The 23,970-nt window shown below is 39.3% G+C and overlaps 1 protein-coding gene across 1 annotated transcript in view; it reads left to right on the top strand.

The window, feature by feature from the left end:
* Nucleotides 1-23,970, top strand: part of LOC311077544 (uncharacterized protein) — a 471,588-nt gene that overhangs the window by 247,268 nt on the left and 200,350 nt on the right. Inside the window, exon 14 of the mRNA XM_084106074.1 lies at nucleotides 4,942-4,997. Within this exon, the coding sequence (XP_083962200.1) occupies nucleotides 4,942-4,997 (56 nt within the window). The remainder of the gene's footprint in view (nucleotides 1-4,941; nucleotides 4,998-23,970) is intronic.

Here is a 23,970-nt window from a genome sequence, read left to right as displayed (position 1 = left end):
AAAAAAAGTTTTTTTTTTAAAGGTTTTAATGATACCTTAATCATTTAAGGTAGATTTTAACTTATCACTATATTAGAGTAGCCTTAAAATAAAGGAAATAAAAGTTTTGTAAGTCAATTTACTGATATTAAATCATTATAACACAGCAAAAACTCCAGTGTTAAATTTGGCTCCAGACTAGGGCTTGGCGATATATCGCACGATATTGTTATGCGCATTTTGTCAGTAAAGCCGGTTCCCTTCATTAGTAGTAAATCGCCATCACCTGCTTTCAGATGGAGCGGTGTTAAATTAACACTCCTGGGGCTGGGAGTGTATATGAGTCCACACTCAAGAGTGTAACGCCTGGTTCACACCGGACGCCGAAGCGACGCGGAACAGAAAATCACGCGCGGTCCGGCGCCTGCCTGTTCACACCAGACGCGTATTCTCCGCGGCGGTCGACAAGCGCTTCTGCTCAGTTGTTGTTTATTCAGAGCTATTTTTTTACATCATGGGTAAGTAAATAACCTCATAAAATGAATACACCATGTTTCTGTAACCAAGAAGTTTGTACACTTCTTTTATTAATCCGTTGTCGAGACACACACGCAGCCAGAGAGAGAATATGGTAGTAGTGTAGATATACCGTTGAAATATACATCCTCTCTTCAAATTTATTAAATCTATTTTGTTGTGTTTTTTCTTTGTTTGTTTTCATCTTTCTAGTCTGTTTAGATACACAAATATGATCGCATTTGTCACTCGCGGTATTTTAATTTGAAAATTGCTTATATTTTGACAATTGACCGGATGTCTCGTGTTTCTTGGTGTGACTTCCTGCCGGAATGGACGCGGATCACTCGCGGTCGCGCAAAAAATAGACCAGACGCCGAAACTGGAAGTCTGGTGTGAACGACACCATAGGTTAACATTAGGGCTGTGCGATATATATCGTGAGATTGTTATGCGCATCTCGTCAGTAAAGCCGGTTCCTTGATTAGTAGTAAATCGCCATCACCTGCTTTCAGATGGAGCGGCATTTACTACAAAGAGCCGTAGTTAACTGACAAGCTGAGCCAAATCACATCAATATCGCGGACGTATCGCCAGCGATATTTAATGCGATATGGCTCAGCTTGTCAGTTAACTACGGCTCTTTGTACACAGCAAACACTCCTGTCTTAAATTAACACTCCTGGGAGTGTATGAGTCCACACTCAAGAGTGTTGAAGTTAATGATATAATTAAGTGATTAATTTAGTGATGATTGAACGTTATTGAAGACACCTGATGTTAACAAGCAGAATCACTGAAGGAGAAAATCTCAAATTGTAAGTTACCGTTATGACGATCAATGGTTGCTTTAGTTGGACTCTTGACCCATATATTATTAACTTTAGATTTTGTTTGTCTGTTGTTTCTTAATTATAATCACCAGTTGAACAAAGAAAAAAGTGATCTGATGGTATTGGTTATATTATGACAATCATCATTTGAACTTGATCACTGAACTCATTAAAATCCTTCTTTCTGACTTCGATTTATGTTGTTGGTTACAGCATAACTGTGAATCTGCATAAATACCCAGAATTTTTGATATAATATAAAGGATTTCTTAAAAGTTGTTTTACAAAAATCATTACTTTAGGCACACACAGATGTCAAGATTCAGTCTATGCATCTCAACAATGGTGAGGAGCAGAATATTCAATTAGGAAAAGTAAATTACAAAGACAATTCAGATCATAATTTATTCATACCGCAATGCATGATGGGAGCCATTATTGAGTTGTGATTGGTGGCAGCCACTGCAACATGCTTTATTATTGTCACCATTGTTGAGATTCACAGGCTGATTATTGATGTCTGTGTTTTAAATGAATTTATTTGAATGTCTTTTGATCAGAACAATATTTATTAAATATTTAGAATTATAAGTAAAATACTGATAATCATAGGCTGAAGAATCACTAAACTGCTGCTAACAAGTTAAATCAAACTATCTCAATAAGTTTCCTTTTTGAGATTACAGCATGATTATGTCAAAACATAACCAACACTATAAGATAACACTTTACTTTGTTCATTTAACTGTTATAAATCAATAACAGCAGACGAACAACAGTAAATATTAAAGTAAACATATAATGGTCTAGAGCCCAACTAAAGCAAACACCCATCACCTTAATGGTAACTTACAATTTGTGATTTTCTCCGTCAGTGATTCTGCTTGTTAACATCAGGTGTCTTCAATAATGCTCAATCATCACTAAATTAATCACTTAATTATCTCCTCAGCCCTAAATGCCGCTCCATCTGAAAGCAGGTGATGGTGATTTACTACTAATCAAGGAACCGGCTTTACTGACGAGATGCGCATAACAATCTCACGATATATATCGCACAGCCCTAGTTAACATGGGCGCCGAAAGGAAGCGGCCTCCGTTCCGCGTCGCTTCGGCGTCCGGTGTGAATCAGGCGTAAAAATATAGGTGTTAAAATATGAGTGTTAAATTAACACTCAAGAGTGTGAAAGTCAATGAGATAATTAAGAGATTAATTAAGTGATTATTGAGCATTATTGAAGACACCTGATGTTAACAAGCAGAATCACTGAAGGAGAAAATCACAAATTGTAAGTTACCATTGTGGTGATGGGTGTTTGCTTTAGTTGGGCTCTTGAACCTTACATAATTACTTTAATTTTCACTGTTGTTTGACTGCTGTTATTGATTTATAACAGTTAAATGAATAAAGTAAAGTGTGATCTGACAGTGTTGGTTATGTTTTGACATAATCATGCTGTGATCTGAAAAATGAAACTTATTGAAATAGTTTGGTTTAACTTGTTAGCAGCAGTTTTGTGATTCTTCAGCCTATGATTATTAATACTTTACTTATGATTCAAAATATTTAATAAACATTGTTCTGATCAAAAGACTTTGGCGATACGTCCGCGATATTAATGCGATATGGTTCAGCTTGTCAGTTAACTACGGCCTCTTTGTAGTAAATGCCGCTCCATCTGAAAGCAGGTGATGGTGATTTACTACTAATCAAGGAACCGGCTTTACTGACGAGATGCGCATAACAATATCGTGCGATATATCGCCCAGCCCTACTCCAGACACAATATACATTTAAGCCTGAGATTGGATTCTAAATGAGTTCAATGATTCAGGTTAAATTATGATTATGTCAAAAGATAACCAACACCACCTGGTCAACTTTTCTCTTTGTTCATCTGGCAGTTATAACTCAGATACAACAGCCAAACAAATTCTAAAGTTAATGATTTAAGGGTCAAGAGCCCAACTAAAGCAAACACTGATCTCCATAACGGTGTCTTAAAAATTTTAATTTTCTCCTTCCGTGATTCTGCTTGTTAACATCAGGTGTCTTCAATAATGGTCAATCGTCACTCATTGAATCACTTAATTAGATCATTAACTTCAACACTCTTGAGTCTGGAGCCAAATAAACTCCCAGGAGAGTACATTTAACACTGGAGTTTTTGCTGTGTTATAATGATTTAATATCAGTAAATTGACTTACAAAACTTTTATTTCCTTTATTTCAAGGCTACTCAAATATAGTGATAAGTTAAAATCTACCTTAAATGATTAAAGTATCATTAAAACCTTTAAAAAAAATAAAAAAAAAATAAAATAAAATTACCAAAAAAAGAAAGAAATGGTATAATAAAGAAACCTTTAAAAGAAATGGTATAATGCTTGGGGGACATATATGTACCTTTTTGACCCTCAAAAAGGTACATATATGTACCTTGGGGGACAGAAATGGACTCCTACTGTACCCCTATTTCTGAGAGTGTACATCGCATGCTCCATAGATACGTTATCATGTTGTTTACTTGCTGTGCTTACGCGCCGATAGCTAACAAAACACAGACATTTGAAGCAGTTTTACTCACCGCCTGCGGTTCCAACACACGACCGTGAACCTTTATCGTTGGGACTGCTCCATCCTTAAGCGTTAGACGATCTGCAAATCTGGCAAATACTTCCCTAAAGCCGAGCACAGCGCTTTGATGGGCGTACTGCTTTCGCTCTCTCGCTCTGGTCTACGGGTGCGCACGTGCCCTTCCGGGAGAAGTGCCCTTAGTATGGCACTCCGCTCCCGCCTGTCCCTATTTGATGAGAGTGGTCATGTTTGCGAACCTCGGGGTGCAGGACCTGCTGCTGCTGAGGCAGCACGGAGAATGCAGACCTGGGGTTCGCAAATGGATCTCTCGCCGGGGTTGGAGACGGGCTCTGCCTTATCTCCTCCCTTTTCCTGCTTTCGCTCTCTCGCTCTGGTCTACGGGTGCGCACACGCCCTTCCGGGAGAAGTGCCCTTAGGACCCATATAAGGAAATTCCGCCGCATCTGACGTAACACATGCCCATACTTTGACACTTTGACCTCCTGTCCCTATTTGATGAGAGTGGTCATGTTTGCGAACCTCGGGGTGCAGGACCTGCTGCTGCTGAGGCAGCACGGAGAATGCAGACCTGGGGTTCGCAAATGGATCATCTCTCGGCGGGGTTGGAGACGGGCTCTGCCTTATCTTCTCCCTTTTCCTGTTTTCGCTCTCTCACTCTGGTCTACGGGTGCGCACACGCCCTTCCGGGAGAAGTGCCCTTACGACCCGTATAAGGAAATTCCGCTGCATCTGACGTAACACATGCCCATACTCGAAAAAAACTTTCCGAAACTTGTGACAAGCCGGAAGAAGTATTTTTGGCACAGAAATACTCCATCAAACGTACAACTTCATTTTTGAAACTTTGTCCATGTTTAGCATGGGAATCCAACTCTTTAACAGTGTAAAAAACTCAGTATGCATGAAATAGCATTTCACACCCCCTTTAAAAAAAATTGTTGTAAATTTTACTCATTTTAATCAGTGCACTGTAGTCTTTTTAGTTATTTTGATCTTTCCCGATGTTGTGCACAGAAATGGACTGTGATCAGTTTAAACCTCAGCCTGATGCAGAACACACACCGAATAAGGTATAATGTGTACTTCTGCTTATTATGATTGTTATAATTATATAATTAATATTATTATGTTATGTTAAGATAAAACATTCTTAAAATAGCATTTAATGTTCATATATTATTCATATTTGATGTGTTCTCATTTCTTTGTGTTATTAAAAGTTATCGTATCTAACTTTGATATGATACCTTGAAAAATAACGATATTCAATACCATTTTCGATACCACAGGGAAAAAACTGCCATATAGGTTTTTTTTTTATTATTGTCTCATAATTGTTTGAAATATTGATTACACACAGCACAGGTAGGCTTTATTTTAAACTTTTTATAAAATTATCAAAGAAAGACAAGTAAACAGTCAGTAATAAAATAAGAACAAATATACAAATTGCAAACAATAGCACAAATAAATACAATAGAATAAAGAGACAAATGAAAAAATTATTTAGTTCCCTTTCAAGGGGGCTTGCGATGCGTCAATGACGCTTTGGGAACGCCTCCGTGTGATTACGTCTGAAGCACGTATGTCAACTAGTCCAATAGGAAGAATAAGCTTCACGGACGGGTGACGTCATGACCAGGAAAGGATAAAAGCACATCCGGTGCAACCGGCGCTAGCTTTTGTGCCTCAGCAAACGCTCTATGTCAAAACTGTCTGTACACAGCAAAAACTCCAGTGTTAAATTAACACTCCTGGGAGTGTATATGAGTCCACACTCAAGAGTGTAAAGTGTTAAAATATGAATGTTAAATTAACACTCAAGAGTGTTAAAGTTAATGAGATAATTAAGTGATTAATTTAGTGATGATTGAGCATTATTGAAGACACCTGATGTTAACAAATCACAAATTGTAAGCCACCGTTATGGCGATCAATGTTTGCTTTAGTTGGGCTCTTGACCCTTATATGTTTACTTTAAATGTTGCTTGTCTGCTGTTATTGATTTATAACAGTCAGATGAACAAAGAAAAAATGTGATCTGATGGTGTTGGTTATGTTTGACATAACCATGTTGTGATCCGAAAAATTAAACTTATTGAGATAGTTTGGTTTAACTTGTTAATTACAGCAGCTCTGTGATTCTACAGCATATGATTTTCAGTATTTATCATATAGTCCAAAATATTTACTAAACATTGTTCTGATCAAAAGACTTTCAAATGAATTTAATTAGAAACACAGACATCAATAATCAGCCTGTGAATCTCAACAATGGTGACAATAATAAAGCATGTTGCAGTGGCTGCCACCAATCACAACTCATTGATGGCTCCCATCATTCATTGCGGTATGAGTAAATTATCATCTGAATTGTCTTTGTAATTTACTTTTCCTAATTGAATATTCTGCTCGTCACCATTGTTGAGATGCATAGACTGAATCTTGACGTCTGTGTGTGCCTAAAAAAAAGTTGTTTTTTTTTAAACAACTTTTAAGAAATCCTTTGTATTATATCTAAAATTCTGGATATTTATGCAGAATCACAGTCATTCTGTGATCAACAACATACATCTATGTCAGAAATAAGGATCTTAAAGAGTTCAGTGATCAAGCTCAAATGATGATTGTCTTAATATAACCAACACCATCAGATCACTTTTTTCTTTGTTCATCTGGCAGTTATAACTCAGATATAACAGCCAAACAAAATCTAAAGGTAATAATATAAGGGTCAAGAGCCCAACTAAAGCAAACACTGATCGCCATAACGGTTTCTTACAATTTGAGATTTTCTCCTTCAGTGATTCTGCTTGTTAACATCGGGTGTCTTCAATAATGCTCAATCATCACTCAATTAATCACTTAATTATCTCATTAACTTCAACACTCTTGAGTGTTAATTTAACACTCATATTTTAACACTTTACACTCTTGAGTGTGGACTCATATACACTCCCAGGAGTGTTAATTTAACACTGGAGTTTTTGCTGTGTATATTTATTGTTTGTTTGTCACGTATCTATTGAAAGTCATGGTGCAGCTATTCAAGGCGTGTGTTCCTCCCTGCCCTCGTTTCCTTACGGGTGGGGATACACAGGGGGGGATCTTTGTGTAGTTTTTTTGGTAGTGGAGCATGCTATGTCGGCCTTCGAGGGGGCTGACTGTCAGCATTGTGAGTGTCTCCCGCTCCGCATGCTCCGCTCCCGCCTGTCCCTATTTGATGAGAGTGGTCAGGTTTGCGAACCTCGGGGTGCAGGACCTGCTGCTGCTGAGGCAGCACGAAGAATGCAGACCTGGGGTTCGCAAATTGATTTCTCGGCGGGGTTGGAGGCGGGCTCTGCCTTATCTTCTCCCTTACCCGAGGGATCCAGTGCTCTGTTGCCTTTGTCGGAAGCCCGACCTGCGGCTTCTTCCATCCGGGATGAGAGCCCCATGCTTCAGTGCTCTAGCTCCGAGGATGTAGAGATGTACTGAGCGTGGCTGGTAGTGACACAAACACGAGAGAAGAAGATTTGCCATCTTCTTCTCCTGCATATGATGAGCTAGTGGAGGTGATAACTTGTGCTGTTGACAAATTAAAGATTGACTGGCCAGCAGAGAAAAACGACGCTCGTCCTAAAAGCAAGCTTGACGGGCGCTTTTTACAGTCTAATATATCATCTCCCTCACGAGCGCTTCCATTCTTTCCCAATCTGCATAGTGAGCTATGTAGATCGTGGAACAAACCATATTCATCACCTCTTTTCACTTCCTCAGGGGACTGTTCTGCCAACCCCGCCACCCTTGGTGCCTCGGGGCGCAGCGGTCTTCAGCGAGCTTTTGGCTCAACGTCAACTCAACGTTGCGTCAGTATGTTTCAGGGTACCGAAGGGACTGTTACATTAACACCAGAAGCCAGTCTCGAGAGACTAGTACCCTTAGTAGATCTTCTAATAGAGTGGAAGAATCTGACGAAAATATCTTCTTGGGTCCTGCAGATAATAGAGAAGGGTTACAGAATCCAGTTTGGTTCTCATCCACCTCATTACAATGGGGTACTACCCACGTTAGTTCATCCCGAGCAGGCTTTGGTGATGGAGCAAGAAGTAGAGTCTATATTAGCGAAAGGAGCTATTGAGCAGGTGTACTCGCCCGACAGAGAATCATGGTTTTACACCCGCTACTTTATTGTTCCAAAAAAGGATGGGGGGGTTGCGTCCCATTTTAGATCTTCGTGTGTTGAATCGTGCAGTCATGAAACTCAAGTTCAAGATGCTCACACTCAAACAGATCGTGACTCAAATCAGATCCGAGAACTGGTTTGTCACGATAGATTTAACCCTCTGGGGTCTAAGGTGTTCTTGGGGTCCTTGAGATGTTCTGACATGCTCTTACATTTGTGCTTTTTTCAGTTGCTGTTAGAAATAAAGTTTATTCCAACACGAAGTGCCTTTTCTTTCCGTCCTTTATTTAGGTAGTGAATGAATAAAACAAAAGAAAAGAAGAAACCAGCGCTGGGAAGCTCAGGAAAATAGCTCAGCTCCCAATATTCTAGACAAAGAATATATACTGAAAATGTATAGGGAGTATCACAATCTTAACCAATAAAATCATACATGACATCATAGGTATCATATACTGTTGTATAACATAACTATAAATGGTCAATATCCGATACAGTTTCCTTTAGGTCCTTTAGATCCGAAGGGCTTCTGCAACACACAATACATAGAAAACACACATCTCTCTCCCCCTCTCTACATTGGGGTGCATGAAACAGATGTATCCTTACGTACACACAAAAGGAATGTGCAGACCAAGCCTTTTCTTCTGGACCCAACTTAGGCTATGGACAAAGCTATTACATGGACAAAGCTGAGACAAAGAAAATACATTTCTAACAATGGCCCCTTTGATAAGATAATTATCATATAACATAATTATCATATCACATCATTCTCAGCATGTCCATTATGTGTAGGATAATACATTGAAACATTCTTCATTCAAACATTTACTTCAAAATCATTAAGGTTTTACAGTTCTGTTCATCATAGCATATTGAGAAGATACAAAAGTATTCATAGCACGATAAATCAACATTCTAATAAATGGAATAATACAGCAAACAATAAATGCAAGGATTAACAGTATCGTTCCTATTGGAATTAAAGCAGATACAAGCATTTGTTTCCAACTTGTGAACCAATCGCCAAACCCACTTCTATCACTCACTTCTCTTCTTTGTAGTTCATCAGCAATTCTTGTCATATTATTTATTCCTTCAGCTATAACATGGCCATCTTCGTCATTCGCCGGGACAAAAGTGCAACAGGAGATACCAACGATGACACACACCCCTCCTCTGGCCGCGGTTAATTGGTCTAAAACGAGACGATTTTGTAGCGAAAGTAAACGAAGAGCTCTAAGTTCTTCTTGGACACCAGCTAAAGTGTCTCTTGTAGTTTTAATAAAGGAGATCAATTCGTATCTTGTAACTTCGACTTCAATTTGAAGACTGCTAATTCCTATTGTTGGAAAAATTCCTTCAAAGAATCTTTCCATGCCAGTCCATAATCGATGTTCTTTTGGCACTGGATTATCTCTTCCCAAACTACTAGCTGAACTGCGGTCAGAGAGAGAGCGTGTGCTTCTTTGGTTCCTCACATTATTATTTCTATGTGGTCTAATAATCATAGAATATTCTTCTAAAGTAACTAGGGCACATCGTCCACTCCAATTAAAAGGTAACGAGGTGAAAACCATGTGCCCGCATAACCAGAACCAATCTCTCAAAGCTCTTGTTCCTTTTACAGATGGAACATACCTATTACAATTTTTACCCGAATAAAGTCCACAATACTCATCACACAATTCTTGAATCTCAGGAGTTGCTGTTGCATAAGCATTCATAGTAAATAGAGGGTTTGAAGACGTTTTTAAACATAATTCTAAGTCAAATTTTCCTTCTCCCGACAAACAACTAAGACAACAAGGCATGTTTCGTACTTCACAGCGGCGATATATTTGCTTACATTTACTCTCAGGAATTGTACCCAATGTTGCAGATCCTATTTTTCTTTCAATACAGAACAATGAGTCAGGAATAGGACCTACAGTTGCCACTTTAACATGTACCTGTACTGCAACTGTCAGTGTCCTATGATCAGGACAAGTCCAATTTACTGTTGAATTTTGAGGTGCAATCGATCCAATACTACTAAGAAATAAAGGACAGAACAAGTCTTCTTCTGTCGTTGGTGATTTAACACTTACATGAGGTCCGGAAGCACTTTGTGGCATTTTCGTGCAAACATAACAGTCACCCTTTTTTCCTGTCGACTTAGCAGTGAAGTTGGCTAACCTCCACCACATATTAGAAGCAAACGCATGTGGTTCGTCTTCGTGGGCCAACCAGGTTTCATTACCACTGCTAACAAGGGCTTGTGTATAAATGAGCATGCTTGTCAGCACGAGCAGGTGTAATAGCAACTTTGCAGACATGGCTTAATGGATTCAATGATAATTATTGCTAATTTCAATCAGCAATCTCGTTCTTCGTCTACTTCTCTTCCTCGCTCTCCTTTCGATCAGTGCTGGAGGTCCACTTCCGCATAGGCTTATGCGTTCCCCTGGGCTGGAGCTGCCTTCACTCTGCTAGCGTGGATCCACTGCGGCTGGAGGTCCGTCAGAACACCGGTCCTCGTCACAGCGATCACCGTGGCAGGCCCCAGATAGTTTGGTTCCCCAAGTTTCGTGGGCTTCAGACACTTTATCAGCACCTGTTGTCCTGGAACGAAAGGATGAGTTGGCTTTTCTGAGGGAAGAGGGAGAGACAGAGAAACATCACCATTTATGCCATTCAAAGTTCTAACAAGGGAATCCACATAATCTGCGATGATCACCTCCGTGTCACCTGTGGAAAAATTGCCAGCGCGACCTCTGACCCAAGGGGTCGGGAAAGGTCTACCCATGAGAATTTCGAATGGAGACATTTTTGTGGTGGCTGATGGAGACATTCTCATTTCTGTCAATACGGCAGGCAACAAATCGACCCAATTTCTGCCCGTATCTAGACACGCTTTATTAAGACGTTTTTTTATCGTTTTGTTAGTCCTTTCGACGTTCGCTGAGCTCTGTGGATGATAGGGAATGTGAAAATGCCAAGCAATATTAAGCTCTTTGGCTAATAATTGTGTGACTTTAGAAGCAAACGGAGTTCCATTGTCGCTTGCTATAACGGTTGGAATGCCAAAGCGCGGTATAATTTCTTTTGCAAGAACCTTTACTACCGTCTTTGCATTTTCTTTGCCACACGGAAAAGCTTCTGGCCACTTAGAAAATCGATCAATAATCACAAGCAGATATTTGTTATTTCCACATGGAGGCATGTGTGTAAAATCGATCTGTAAATATTGAAAAGGAAGTTCGGGATGCGGTAAAGCCTCATGGGCGGTTGCCTTGTGCCGATTTGTTCGCGCGCACACCAAGCAAGCATCCAATATTAATAAAGCATTCCTTCGAACGTTTGCTATGCAATATGATTGATTCAGATTTTGTATCACTTTCTCTTTCGATACATGCGATACACCATGATAATGCCTGCACAACATTACAATGGTGGATGCAGGTAGCGCGATTCTACCTTGTTTATCTCTCAGAATACCGGCTTGATCTGGTTTTACTTCATTGGCTGCCCAATGATTCAAATCATCTTGAGTAGGATTCGCTTGTAGTATCTTTATGTCCAAATCATTAGTCAATGACGAATTCATCATTGGCACTTCAGTGCTTTGGTCATTTACATGTGGGCTACATATCGTTTCTTTTGCTGCCCATTTCGCTACTTCATCTGCAAATCTGTTTCCTTTGGCTTCATCAGATTCACCTGTCTTATGACCAGCTACTTTAATGACAGCAAGCTTCAATGGTTGCTGTGCTGCACTAATCAGCTCGGCCACAATGTTATGATGCGAAATTGGTTTTCCATCGGAGGTTTTAAAATTTCTTTCCTCCCACAATTTAGCAAAATCATGGACTACGCCGTACGCATATTTGGAGTCAGTGTATATGTTAATGCACTGACCTTTTGCCAACTGACAAGCTCTTGTTAGAGCAATTAGTTCTGCAACTTGTGCTGATTTATATGGCAGCGAATATGCTTCAATTACATTATCGGGCAATTCGACAATAGCATAACCACACAAATATGTACTGTCATTTGGCTTAAAGCAGGATCCATCGATATACCAATTCCGTCCCTCCTCTAGGACAGATGTAGATACATCTGGCCTACAGGCAGTCGACGTCTGGATCCTGGTCAGGCAGTCGTGGTCGTCACTCTGAAATTCACCTTGTGTCAGTAACCTGTGCAAATGTACAGTGGGACCGTGAACAACAGAGGTTACTTTCAAAGTTAAATTAGCAGTAGTTAACAATATAGCCTCATAGCCTGAATGGCGTTGAGCAGTCATATGCTGTGTAGAAATATTATGCATAATAGCTCCAACCTGATGAGAAGTATGTACAGTTAATGGATGTGACAAAACAACCTTTTCAGCATCCTGTACCATGATCGCTGTAGCAGCCACTGCACGCAGGCAGGCAGGGAGACCCCTGGCCACTGAATCAAGGGTTTTAGACAAATAGGCTATTGGACGATAAGTACCACCATGATCCTGGGCCAGGATTGCCGCGGCCGTTCCTCCACTTTCGTGTATATAGAGATGAAATTCGCGAGAGTAACATGGTAGGCCGAGGGCAGGAGGCCTTAGGAGAGAGGATTTCAAATGTCTGAATGCCTGATCCATTTCAGCAGTCCATGTAATGTCCTCTTTATCACCCAGCGTAGCTTCTCGCAGAATTTTATCATACATGGAGCAGTTAGGGACCCATAGCCTGCAGTAATTCACCAGTCCCAGAAAGCTTTGCATTTGCTTCCGTGTTGATGGGTGCTTGAATGCAGCGATGGCTGTAACCCTGTCAGCAGACAGGCGGACTTGGCCTTGTGACAGTTCATGGCCCAAGTAGGTGACTTTTCTCTGTACCCACTGAAGTTTCTCTTTGGATGCCTTGAATCCAGCCTCAGCTAGAATATTGCAGACAATTGTGGAGGCAGCAGCACACATCTCTGCAGAGGCGCCAGTGACTAGGATGTCATCCGCATACTGGAGCAGACAAGTCTCTGGAGGCAGTTTGGCATCTTTCAGTGTCGCTTGCACTACGGCGGCAAAAACGGCCGGGCTATCTCGTAGGCCCTGGGGAAGCCTTGTCCATTGGAATTGACAATTTTGATAACAAAACGCAAACAGTGGCTGAGTTTCAGGATCCACAGGAATGCTGAAAAAGGCAGAGCTTAAATCAATAACAGAAAAAAATGAATGTTCTGAAGGAATAGAATTGATTATAGTCTGTACATCTGGCACAATTGGTGCAAGTGGTTTTATCAAATCATTAATTTTTCTCAGGTCTTGCGTTAAACGCCAAGAACCATTTGCCTTTTTGATAGGATTAATTGGTGTGTTATAAGGTGAATGAGTGCGAACCAGGATGCCTTGAGCCAATAGCTGTTCTATGAGGGGGGCAATTCCCTCCTCTTTTTCCTTTGAAAGCGGGTATTGTTTTTGAAACACAGGCCTATTGGTTATCAAATTTGCCCTGTAGGGCCGGACATCAATTAGCCCTACGTCATCCTTGTGTTCCGCCCACAATTGAGGGTTGACGCCCGAAATTTCCTGTGTCAGCACAGTTGCAGGCAAATCCTCGACAAGAGCACTTCCTGTGTCGGTTGTGATGGAAAAAGCTGCAGGAAACATAAGTGTCAGAGAGTCAGCATCAAAATCCAATTTCATACCAAGTTTATGCATTAAATCTCGACCCAAAAGGCAGAATGGTGAATTTGGTATGATTGCAAAATCATGCATTTTAAACAATGATGGTACATCCTTAGAAGTAACCGGTAAAGGTGGTGACATTTCACATTTTACTGGAACGTTGTCAATCCCGATAGAACTGATTGTCTTTCCAGTGATCAGGCCTTCATAAAAGTTTGATGATAATGATGAGACGCTGGCACCTGAATCGACGAGAAATGCATATGGTTTATGATTAACATTTAATTCAATGAATGGCAAAACATTTGACTTGTTACCATAATTTAATGTAATCATTGAAAAGGCAGGCTCCTGTGTATGCACCCTCAGTCATTGTTTCCTCCATGCAGTTGGATACTGTCTCTCTTGTTCGGAAGAGCGCAAGGAGGGGGCTCTCGGCCCGCAGCCATCAGAGCGCCTAAACATCTGGTTTCCATTAGTCTGCTGCAGCCCAACTCTCCTTCTGCAAAACTTGGCAATATGCCCAGGACGGCCACAGCAGAAGCAAGTGAGAGGCTTTTTAGAGTTATTGAACGGACGAGTCGGAGCCGTAACCTGCTCAGAATTAACTTGCAACATTAATGGAAGTTTCCCTGTAGAGTCGAAAGCACCGGCACATGAAAGTTCACGTAAACGTTTGCCAAGGTCATCAACTGACATCGTAAAAAGATTATTTGTCGTAAGTCGAATTAATTGTGCAGTCTCGCTATGCATGTTGTTCAGAAACGTGTTCACAAACAACAGACAATTGTCATCATCGATCGGAAGTGCTGATTCCTCAATCCACGCACGCTTGAACCTATTAAAAAAAACTGTTGGCGTCTCGCCAGATTTTTGCTTTGTATTAGCGGCATGCGAAATATCTTGTTTAGTAGATGACAACTTCAGCAGGAATGCAGTTAATTGTTTGAAAAAGAGTTTAAGTTTACTCGGATTGGCCCATATCCAACCTTTCCCCGATTCATCGTCGTCGTCATCATCTTTAAATCTCAAACCACGAAATGATTTGGAGAGGTCAATCGGTTCAGGGTCTGTTTTCACAAGACGACGTGACGGTGGTACATCATTAACAGGATCCAAAAGATCAACTGCTTCAATCAATTCTTCCTCCGTAATGTCAGCAGGAAGAGTTTTCGTTAATATAAAGCGATAATCACGCCCAGTTAACTGGCTATAGGCAGTCAAGCGCTTCAAAACAGAAACATAATGATGCGGGGTTTTGGACGGATCTGGCAGTTCTTTACAAATAGCCATCACTTCAGAAATGTTTAACGGATGAACCTTAAATCCATCTGAAGTTTCAACAAAAGGAAAGGCAGTGGCTTGTGTTAAGTCTGGGTACAATCTATTTCTAGCAGGTTGTTCAGCGGGAGCTTGAATGCTCTCATATTTGGGAGGGAGGGGTTGCGGCGTCTGTGTCTCTGCCAGAAAAGACTTTTTTTCCTGTTGCGGAGAACCTTTTTCTGTGTCTGACTGAGGGACAGAGACGGCAGAAACTGCACTTTTACTCACAGCCAATTCAGGGTTTGGAAAACTAATATTTGCAATATTCTTAACTCTTACTGGACCTTGATCCCAGTATTTTTTCATGGTTTGCCAAGTTTTAAACGACTTTTCCATGTAGGGATAGTCCCATGTCGGATCGCCCCAATTCCCAAAAATCATATCTTTTGCACTCTGCATATCAGCGTCTTTAAATGACCCCTCTCGAGGGAATGGGTCTAACTGTGTTTTGCCCGTCGATCATCCTACCAGGTTCGACAGATATGGCTCAGTATAAAAAGCTTGGTCGTTTCGATTCATAAAATCTTTTGGAGATTCATCAATTAACGGAGGAGATATTTTATTGCCCATCTTAAGCCACACAAAAATGTCTTCTCAAGTCAGAGTAAATAAATATTAAAACAGTCAACTAGAGAACAGAAAAGAACAATTCTGCAGTTACAATTGTTAGTACATTTGGCAAAAGGAACAAAAGAAGTAAAAGGAATAGAACAGGAAAAGATCAAAATAAACTATATCTTGTATCATTCACTCACAACCTCAAAAAAAAGGAACGGAGCACTTTGAAATATCTCGCGACAATATTTCCTTCTTACAAAAGTAAGGTAAGACCAAAAACGCAGAAAAAGTGATCAATTTTTTCTCACGCTCTTCTTGTATTAATTAAAACACAAGGAACACCCAAAAATAACGATAAAAGATCACTGTCTTTTGTCGTTCTTCCCGTCTCAATTAAAGCACGCCTTAATTAAACACGAGGTAAACCATAACGATAAAAGGACTGATCAGGTCACTTTTACCGTTCTTCCTGCTATTTGCAAGGATTTCCAATACCAAATCTGGCACAAATCACGGCAAAATTCATCTATCTCAACAGATAGTAAGAAACTGTTCTTATTTAAAGAAGAAATTTTCTCACCACCTGGAGTAGATCGGACGAAGCCCCCATTTCTGTTAGAAATAAAGTTTATTCCAACACGAAGTGCCTTTTCTTTCCGTCCTTTATTTAGGTAGTGAATGAATAAAACAAAAGAAAAGAAGAAACCAGCGCTGGGAAGCTCAGGAAAATAGCTCAGCTCCCAATATTCTAGACAAAGAATATATACTGAAAATGTATAGGGAGTATCACAATCTTAACCAATAAAATCATACATGACATCATAGGTATCATATACTGCTGTATAACATAACTATAAATGGTCAATATCCGATACAGTTTCCTTTAGGTCCTTTAGATCCGAAGGGCTTCTGCAACACACAATACATGGAAAACACACATCTCTCTCCCCCTCTCTACATTGGGGTGCATGAAACAGATGTATCCTTACGTACACACAAAAGGAATGTGCAGACCAAGCCTTTTCTTCTGGACCCAACTTAGGCTATGGACAAAGCTATTACATGGACAAAGCTGAGACAAAGAAAATACATTTCTAACAGTTGCTTATAAACATATTAATGGCAATTAATTACACTCTATTTAGCACAAACAGGGCTACCATAATATGTGAGCAACATGTATGTACATGTTTGTATTTTTGAGAAAATAATTAGAGTTGGGGTACTCGAACTCGGACTCGGACTCGAGTCCGGACTCGAGTCCTATTTTGAATGAACTCGGACTTGTCATGCACTCGGATGAATTTGTACTCGGACTTGACACGGACTCGGACATTTTAGACTCGGAAAATTTGCCGAGTACAGTCGAGTCCGGGCACTGGAGGACACAATATTATTCAAAAACGAAACGAAACGAAATTGCTTACATTGTGTTGTGTCAGTGTTGAGCATTGTAGCCAATCACAGACATGTATATTAAGCACATGAACACAGTGGCCAATCAGAGGCGTTTTGAGTCACCATGCGGAGAAGTCGCTCAAAACGTAGAATCAGCGCGAGCTTTATCCTTTCGCAAATCTCCTCATAAACAACAAAGTCTTGACGCGATATAAATAAGAGATTCGCTGTGCAGTGCGGACAACTTCAGAGTTTATGACGAGAGTTTCAGTGAGAGTGCAGAACGCGGTAAGTAAGTGATGGCTTAAAGTGAGCGCTATTGACAATCTAAATAATATATTTTTTCATGCTTGTAGAGGACCAGTGGTTACGTTCACACTGTAAATTAAAAAGAGTGATAACTGCATTTAAATGTGGGAGAGAATCCGCAGAATTTTAGTCCTGTGAGTCATGAAATTGCGATGATTGACACAGTAACCATAGCAACATGAGAACGTGATAACCAAAGCAACATTTTGGCGTCTAATAATGTTATGATTTTTGTTACATTGATTTAGCCTACACTTTAGTCATAAGTTTACATACACCTTGCAGAATCTCCAAAATGTAATATTTATTTATTTTTTAATGAGGATGATCATAAAAACATTGTTTCTATTTATTACTGCCCTGAAAAATATTTTTCACATAATGGATGTTTAATAGCCTAGTCCACAAGAAAAAATACAAACACAAAATACAAGACAAATTACATAGGCTTGATTTTAATATTGTTTCATTACCTGAATGATCCACAATGATTTTTTTTTTTTTTTTGGTTCATGAGGAAAAATCTCCAGCTCCTGCACATTCTTTGCTTTTCCAGCATCTTCTGCATATTTGACTCCTTACTAGCAGTGACTATGATTGTGAGATCCATCTTGTCACACTGAAGACAACTGATGGACTCATACACAACTATTACAAACCCTGCAAACATTTAGTGATGCTCAAGAAGGAAGCAACCATTAGGAGCCAGGGGGTGTACATTTTTGAACTGGATCATTGGTGTAAATTGCTCTTATTTTATTTAAAAATTCATTAATTAATTTAGTCCTGCCATTTAGAGGCTAAATAAGATATTAGCATGTAAAACAAAATAAGATAATCAAAATAAATAAAAATTAAAAAATCAACATCATCTTGCTCAAAAGTTTACTCCTGGCTCTTAATGCATCGTGTTATATTCTTGAGCATTACCTTGCAGAATCTGAAAGATGTACGATAGGTAAACGTATGACTGTAACTATACATTGGAATCATTTTGTAAGGTTTAACATATTAATTTAAGAGCTCAGTGTTGAGACCTTTCACTGGAATTTGATTGACATGCGATCTGACCAATCATAATGCAGATACCTGCCATTTTTGTCCGACAAACAAACCAAACCAGATAGTAGATTAGTCATTGGACTTGAACTTGAAAAATGCTGTGTATTGAATTCTTTTTGCAGTTCTGATGTTCATTCATGTTTAATTGGTGCTATAACTAGAAGATATTATCAGTTCATGTGTTGCTTGAGTTGAGGCCTATATTAAAGCACCACAAAACGGTGTGTATTGTTTTAATTTCATAAAAATTACAAAATTTGAAAGCTGAGACTTTATTTCATACCAGAAGTATCCTTGTCTTGTCTGTTGGCGCATTGTCAGTGTCCTCTTTGCTCCGCAATATATATTTCACTGTGTGAGAGCATGTGGAGTGAGAGTGGAATGGCTTGTCGGACGTAGCGACAGTTCGAGGGGTGGGACTTTGTGAAAGGTCAATTTAAAACTATTTAAATCTTTGTGGACTCGGCCGGACTCGACTCGGACTCGGATGTTAAGGACTCGGACTCAAGTGCGACTCGGCCCTCTTTGGACTCGGACTTGGACTCGGACTCGATTGTTAAGGACTTGGACTCGACTCGGACTCGACCATGGTGGACTCGGACCCAACACTACAGCATACTCCTGTATACACTGCTGAAATTCGGAAGAATCCAGGGGCCCGTTCTTCGTACGTTGCTTAAAACATCCGAGATCAAATGAGACATCCAAGATGATATCATTGTGCTAATCATGATCTGGCTAACTCGGTTCTTCGAACACACTTGCCGGATATGATTAGTATAGCTGGATTGAGTTATCTGAGATAATTGCGCGTTCATGCGCTGGTTAAAAGGGGATATGTATCGATAGTAGAAACATTGATCAGCAACGCTGCTATTGGCTGCTCAGCGTGGCCAAAGAGCGTGCACAGTTTTTCTCCTCAGCAGAGCAAGAACTAATAGTCGAAGTTTATTCGGAATTTTAATGTTTAATCAAAACGCCAGGGAACACCTCAAAGTCTGCAAAAGCCAGGAGAGAGGGCTGGCAAAAAGTAGCAGACAATTTAAATCCGTGAGAAGTGGCCATGTTAGATGTTTTTATCACTTATTAGCCTATATTTTTTGTATTTTAATAATTGCATAATTACTTTGTTCATTGTAATGTCAGAGTCACCACACTAGAACATGGGAACAAATAAAAGTGAAGTACAAAAATATTCTACATAATGGTAATTTTTTGTTATATTATAGTCTCTTTTATAAAAGGCACTGTTAAATAAATGGTTGTCTGATTATAAAAGCAACCAAGAAAAAAGGCTGAGAAAAGAAAAGAAAAGATCTTAGTAGCCTACACTGTAAAATAATTTTTGCTGCATTAAATTAAGGCCGTATAGTAATTTCAGCTGTTAAATCTTGAGTGATGAATTGCTTTGACTTGACTTGACTTGAAAATTGATAAACTTATGTTAATGTAAAAATATCAACACTTGTATCTGTTCCCAAGAAAGTGGTGGCTGAAATATGTGCAGTAAGTGGACATTTTCTAACTTTCCAAAATAAATAAAGTATAAGACTTTGTAATGGCCATTTGTTTCCATTGCACTGGACAGTGAATAAACCCTCTCAGATAACTGTCTGAGGAACTAGCCTACCTGCAAGTGCATAAATAACTTTACTTAATTTATACTTGTATGCTTTATGGCTGCAATATAAGTTGCAAGATTCCACATCTACAGAAAGGCCTACAGAAGAGTCTGCACAGACAGAGGAGACACAGGCCTACAGGTGGGCAGTGTATGGACAACTTTTCCTTTTTATTTGTTGCATGAGGCATGTGTCTAATATCTCTTGTTGCAGGCACTTGACCACTGGCTTTTCTTTACAAAGAACAACTGAAATAAAACTCAAGGAACTAAGCATATTTGTATTTTATTAAACATTTAATGAAAAGTGTGTTTTTTTGGCAATGTTGTGTAATATGGCACATGCAACAATGTCCCAGGCCCTGTCAGGTGTGCAACCCTCAGACTTTTCAGACACTGAAATCTTCCCTTTAGTTAGCCAAAGTTCATTTCATTGTGTGCCCTTGTCCTGGCTAGAGCTGCATTGTAACTGGTTTGGGTCAGGGAATGGGGTCATAAAACACCTGTCTGCAGGAACATGTCATAATCACCTATGAAGAAATGCAGTTCTGTTAGGATCAGCATAAGTGTATGTAATACAGTGAGCTTGATATTTAATTGTGGAACTTTCCTTACCACTTTCAAATAATGTGCATAAATGTGAATCTCTGAAAATTCTTAAGTCATGCACAGATCCTGGCCATTTTGCTTTCACATTTGTGATATGGAAGATTTTAGTCAATTGCCTTTTTTTTTTCTTTTTTTTATATATAATATTACTAATCTGGAATATTAAGAATCACAATAGTAACTGGGCTGCACATTTACATTGTGAACCCCCTTTCTGTTCACATAATCCCCTTCATTGAGGCCTTGATGACAGCCTATAGCCTATAGTCTACCAATCACGTTAGTGAAGCCTGAGTGACATATACTGTAATCGGCATGGTCATGATTGCATGATCTTCATAAAAAATTATGATAGCCTAAAAAAAAAGAAAAAAAAAGAAAAAAGGCTTTAAAAAAAATGCTTTACAACATTGGGTCTTAAGTGGCTTGGAAATGCCCCAAAAAAAACAACCTAAAACTGTTTTTTAGACCTAAAAGCGCCAGGTAAACTCCGAATGACACGACAGACAGCACTTTCCATCAAGTTCTCCGCATCTCCAATAGTGTAAAGGAAAGAGCCACTCGCAAATAATCTTAGGGCAATGCAAACAGTTTGTGCTGTAGTTAAAGCCAGACTCCGACAAGTCGAAAATAAATGTGCGTTTCCAACAAATTAATAATGTAAACGGCAATCTCACGAATCACGAGAAAAAAAAAAATCTCTCAGAAAGTGCACTATCGCGCTGCGCTGGACTTCCCGTATCAGCTCCGCTTATGAAGCCGCAGTCTAATCCTGTTAACATGAAATAAGCTGCTCCCGAGCAGGTTTAAGATTGCGCACCTGTTGCTATGACAGCAAGTCCAGGATGAGCGTCAAAGAACCAAACAATCCAAGATCATGCCAAATCCCCAACAATCAAATCCAGCTAACTGAGTTAGCGACGTACGAAGAACGGGCCCCAGGAGTATACTGACCGGATAGCTCAAATTCCATGGGTCTGTATATATCCGTATACATCCAAAATGATACCAAATCGGATGTATGTTGTGGACGTATACTTCCGTGGTACAGCCATTTGTTGCCATGGCAAGTAATCCCATCAAAGTTTTTTTTTCAAGAGAACATTTTCACACCTTTGTGCACCTTTCAGCCTTCCCCCCTATTGGTCCTTTTCTTTTAAAACCACTCCCATTAGCCAGACCACTATTGGAGGACAGTGACACATTGAAAACCCAGGAAAGTGATTTGATTGGTTACTTTTAGAACATAGCCCACCCTAGGCCTTATCGCACAGTGATTTGATTGGTTATAGGCCAGCTATGCAGATATTGCTCAGTATACACTAAACCCCCCTTCCCCCAATTTTAATATATTCAAATATAATTTTAAAAACACACACAAAGAACAATGAGAAAGTCTGACATTTTTATTAAGGTAAATAAAACATTCCAAAGAGCATTATAAACAAGCATCAAAAAGGAATGGGGAAAAAGAAATGTAAAGGAATAAAACACAAAACATGGAGATAAGCAACATGCACATCAAAAAGGAACAAATATACAAAGTATACAATATAAAACGAGATTAATAAATAAGAAATATAGAAATTAAAGTGTATATAAAATATATGTAAATATTCATTTTTTCAAACTGCCATGATGCGCTGGTGGTGTGACGTAGCGTGGGTCAGCCTCTAGTCTGGTTTGTAGTGCCTGGCAGAGAGCAGATAACTAATAATAATACTAATACTAATAACAATAGCATCTTCATCAGACATCAGTTCTATTGTTGCAGTCTTCCCAAGTTCCCTTTCTGTGTTGGTTTGTACAACACTGGACCTGGTCTCCAGCAACTGCAAAACATGACAGTAATTTAACCACTAAAACACAGAGAGGAGGACAGTTACATTCTGACAGAGGTGGAGAGTCCAGGGGTCAGAAAGTAAAAGTCCTGCCATATATTTATTCCACCCATGAACTCACACAGCAAACACTCCAGTGTTAAATGAACTCTCCTGGGAGTTTATTTGGCTCCAGACTCAAGAGTGTTAAAGGTAATGAGATAATTAAGTGATTGATTGAGTGATGATTGAGCATTATTGAAGACACCTGATGTTAACAAGCAGAATCACTGAAGGAGAAAATCTCTTTTTTAAGTTGCCATTATGGTGATCAGTGTTTGCTTTAGTTGGGCTCTTGACCCTTAAACTAATAACTTTAGATTTTGTTTGGCTGTTGTATCTGGGTTATAACTCTCAGATGAACAAAGAGGAACGTTGATCAGGTGGTGTTGGTTATGTTTTGACATAATCATAATTTGACCTGAATCACAAAACTTATTTAGGGAGTTAAGTTTACCTTGTTGATTATAGCTGCCTGTGATTCTAATATTATGCCATGTTAATCATTTTCAATGTAATCAGAAAGATTTCTTGAAAGTTGTTCTGATCAAAGAACTTTGAAAAATTATATTATTTGGACACACTGACACCAAGAATCAGCCTGTGATTCTCAACAATGGTGACAATAATAAAGCATGTTGCAGTGCATTCTGGGTGCCACCAATCAAAACTCATCCATGGCTCCCATCATGCATTGCGGTATGAATAAATTATGATCTGAATTGTCTTGTTTTCCTAATTGAATATTCTTTTTGTCACCATTGTTGAGATTCATACACTGAATCTTGATGTCTGTGTGTGCCTTAAAGAAAGTTTTTCTTTTTCTTTATCAGAACAACTTTTAAGAAATAATTTGAATTATATTGAAAAATCTGGAACTTAATCTGTAGAATTACTGTGATGTTGTAATGACCAATATACATTTAAGTCAGAGATTAGGCTCTAATTGAGTTCAGTGATTCAGATCAAATTATGATTATGTTCAAATATACCCAACACCACCTGATCAACTTTTCTTTTTGTTCATCTGGCTGTAATAACTCAGATCAACAGCCAAACAAAATCTAAAGATAATCATTTGAAGGTCAACTGCTCAACTAAATCGAACACTAATCTCCATAACGGTGTCTAAAATTGTGATTTTTCTCCTTCAGTGATTCTGCTTGTTAACATCAGGTGTCTTCAATAATGGTCAATCATCACTCAATCAATCACTTAATTATCTCATTAACTTTAACACTCTTGAGTCTGGAGCCAAATAAACTCACAGGAGAGTTCATTTAAAACTGGAGTTTTTGCTGTGTGAGTTCATGGGTGGAATAAATATATGGCAGGACTTTTACTTTCTGACCCCTGGAATCTCCACCTCTGCATTCTGAAAAAAAAAAAAAAAAAACTTCTTAACCAGTTTCTTAACTTACCCATCTCTTTCGTTGACGGTTCTTTGCAATGTTCTTCATAGTGTACA

Source organism: Abramis brama (genome assembly GCF_963993115.1).
Source record: "Abramis brama genome assembly, chromosome: 2".
NCBI lineage: Eukaryota > Metazoa > Chordata > Actinopteri > Cypriniformes > Leuciscidae > Abramis > Abramis brama.
Note: the sequence above shows the minus strand (reverse complement) of the source record. Positions and strands in the feature narration are given on the sequence as shown.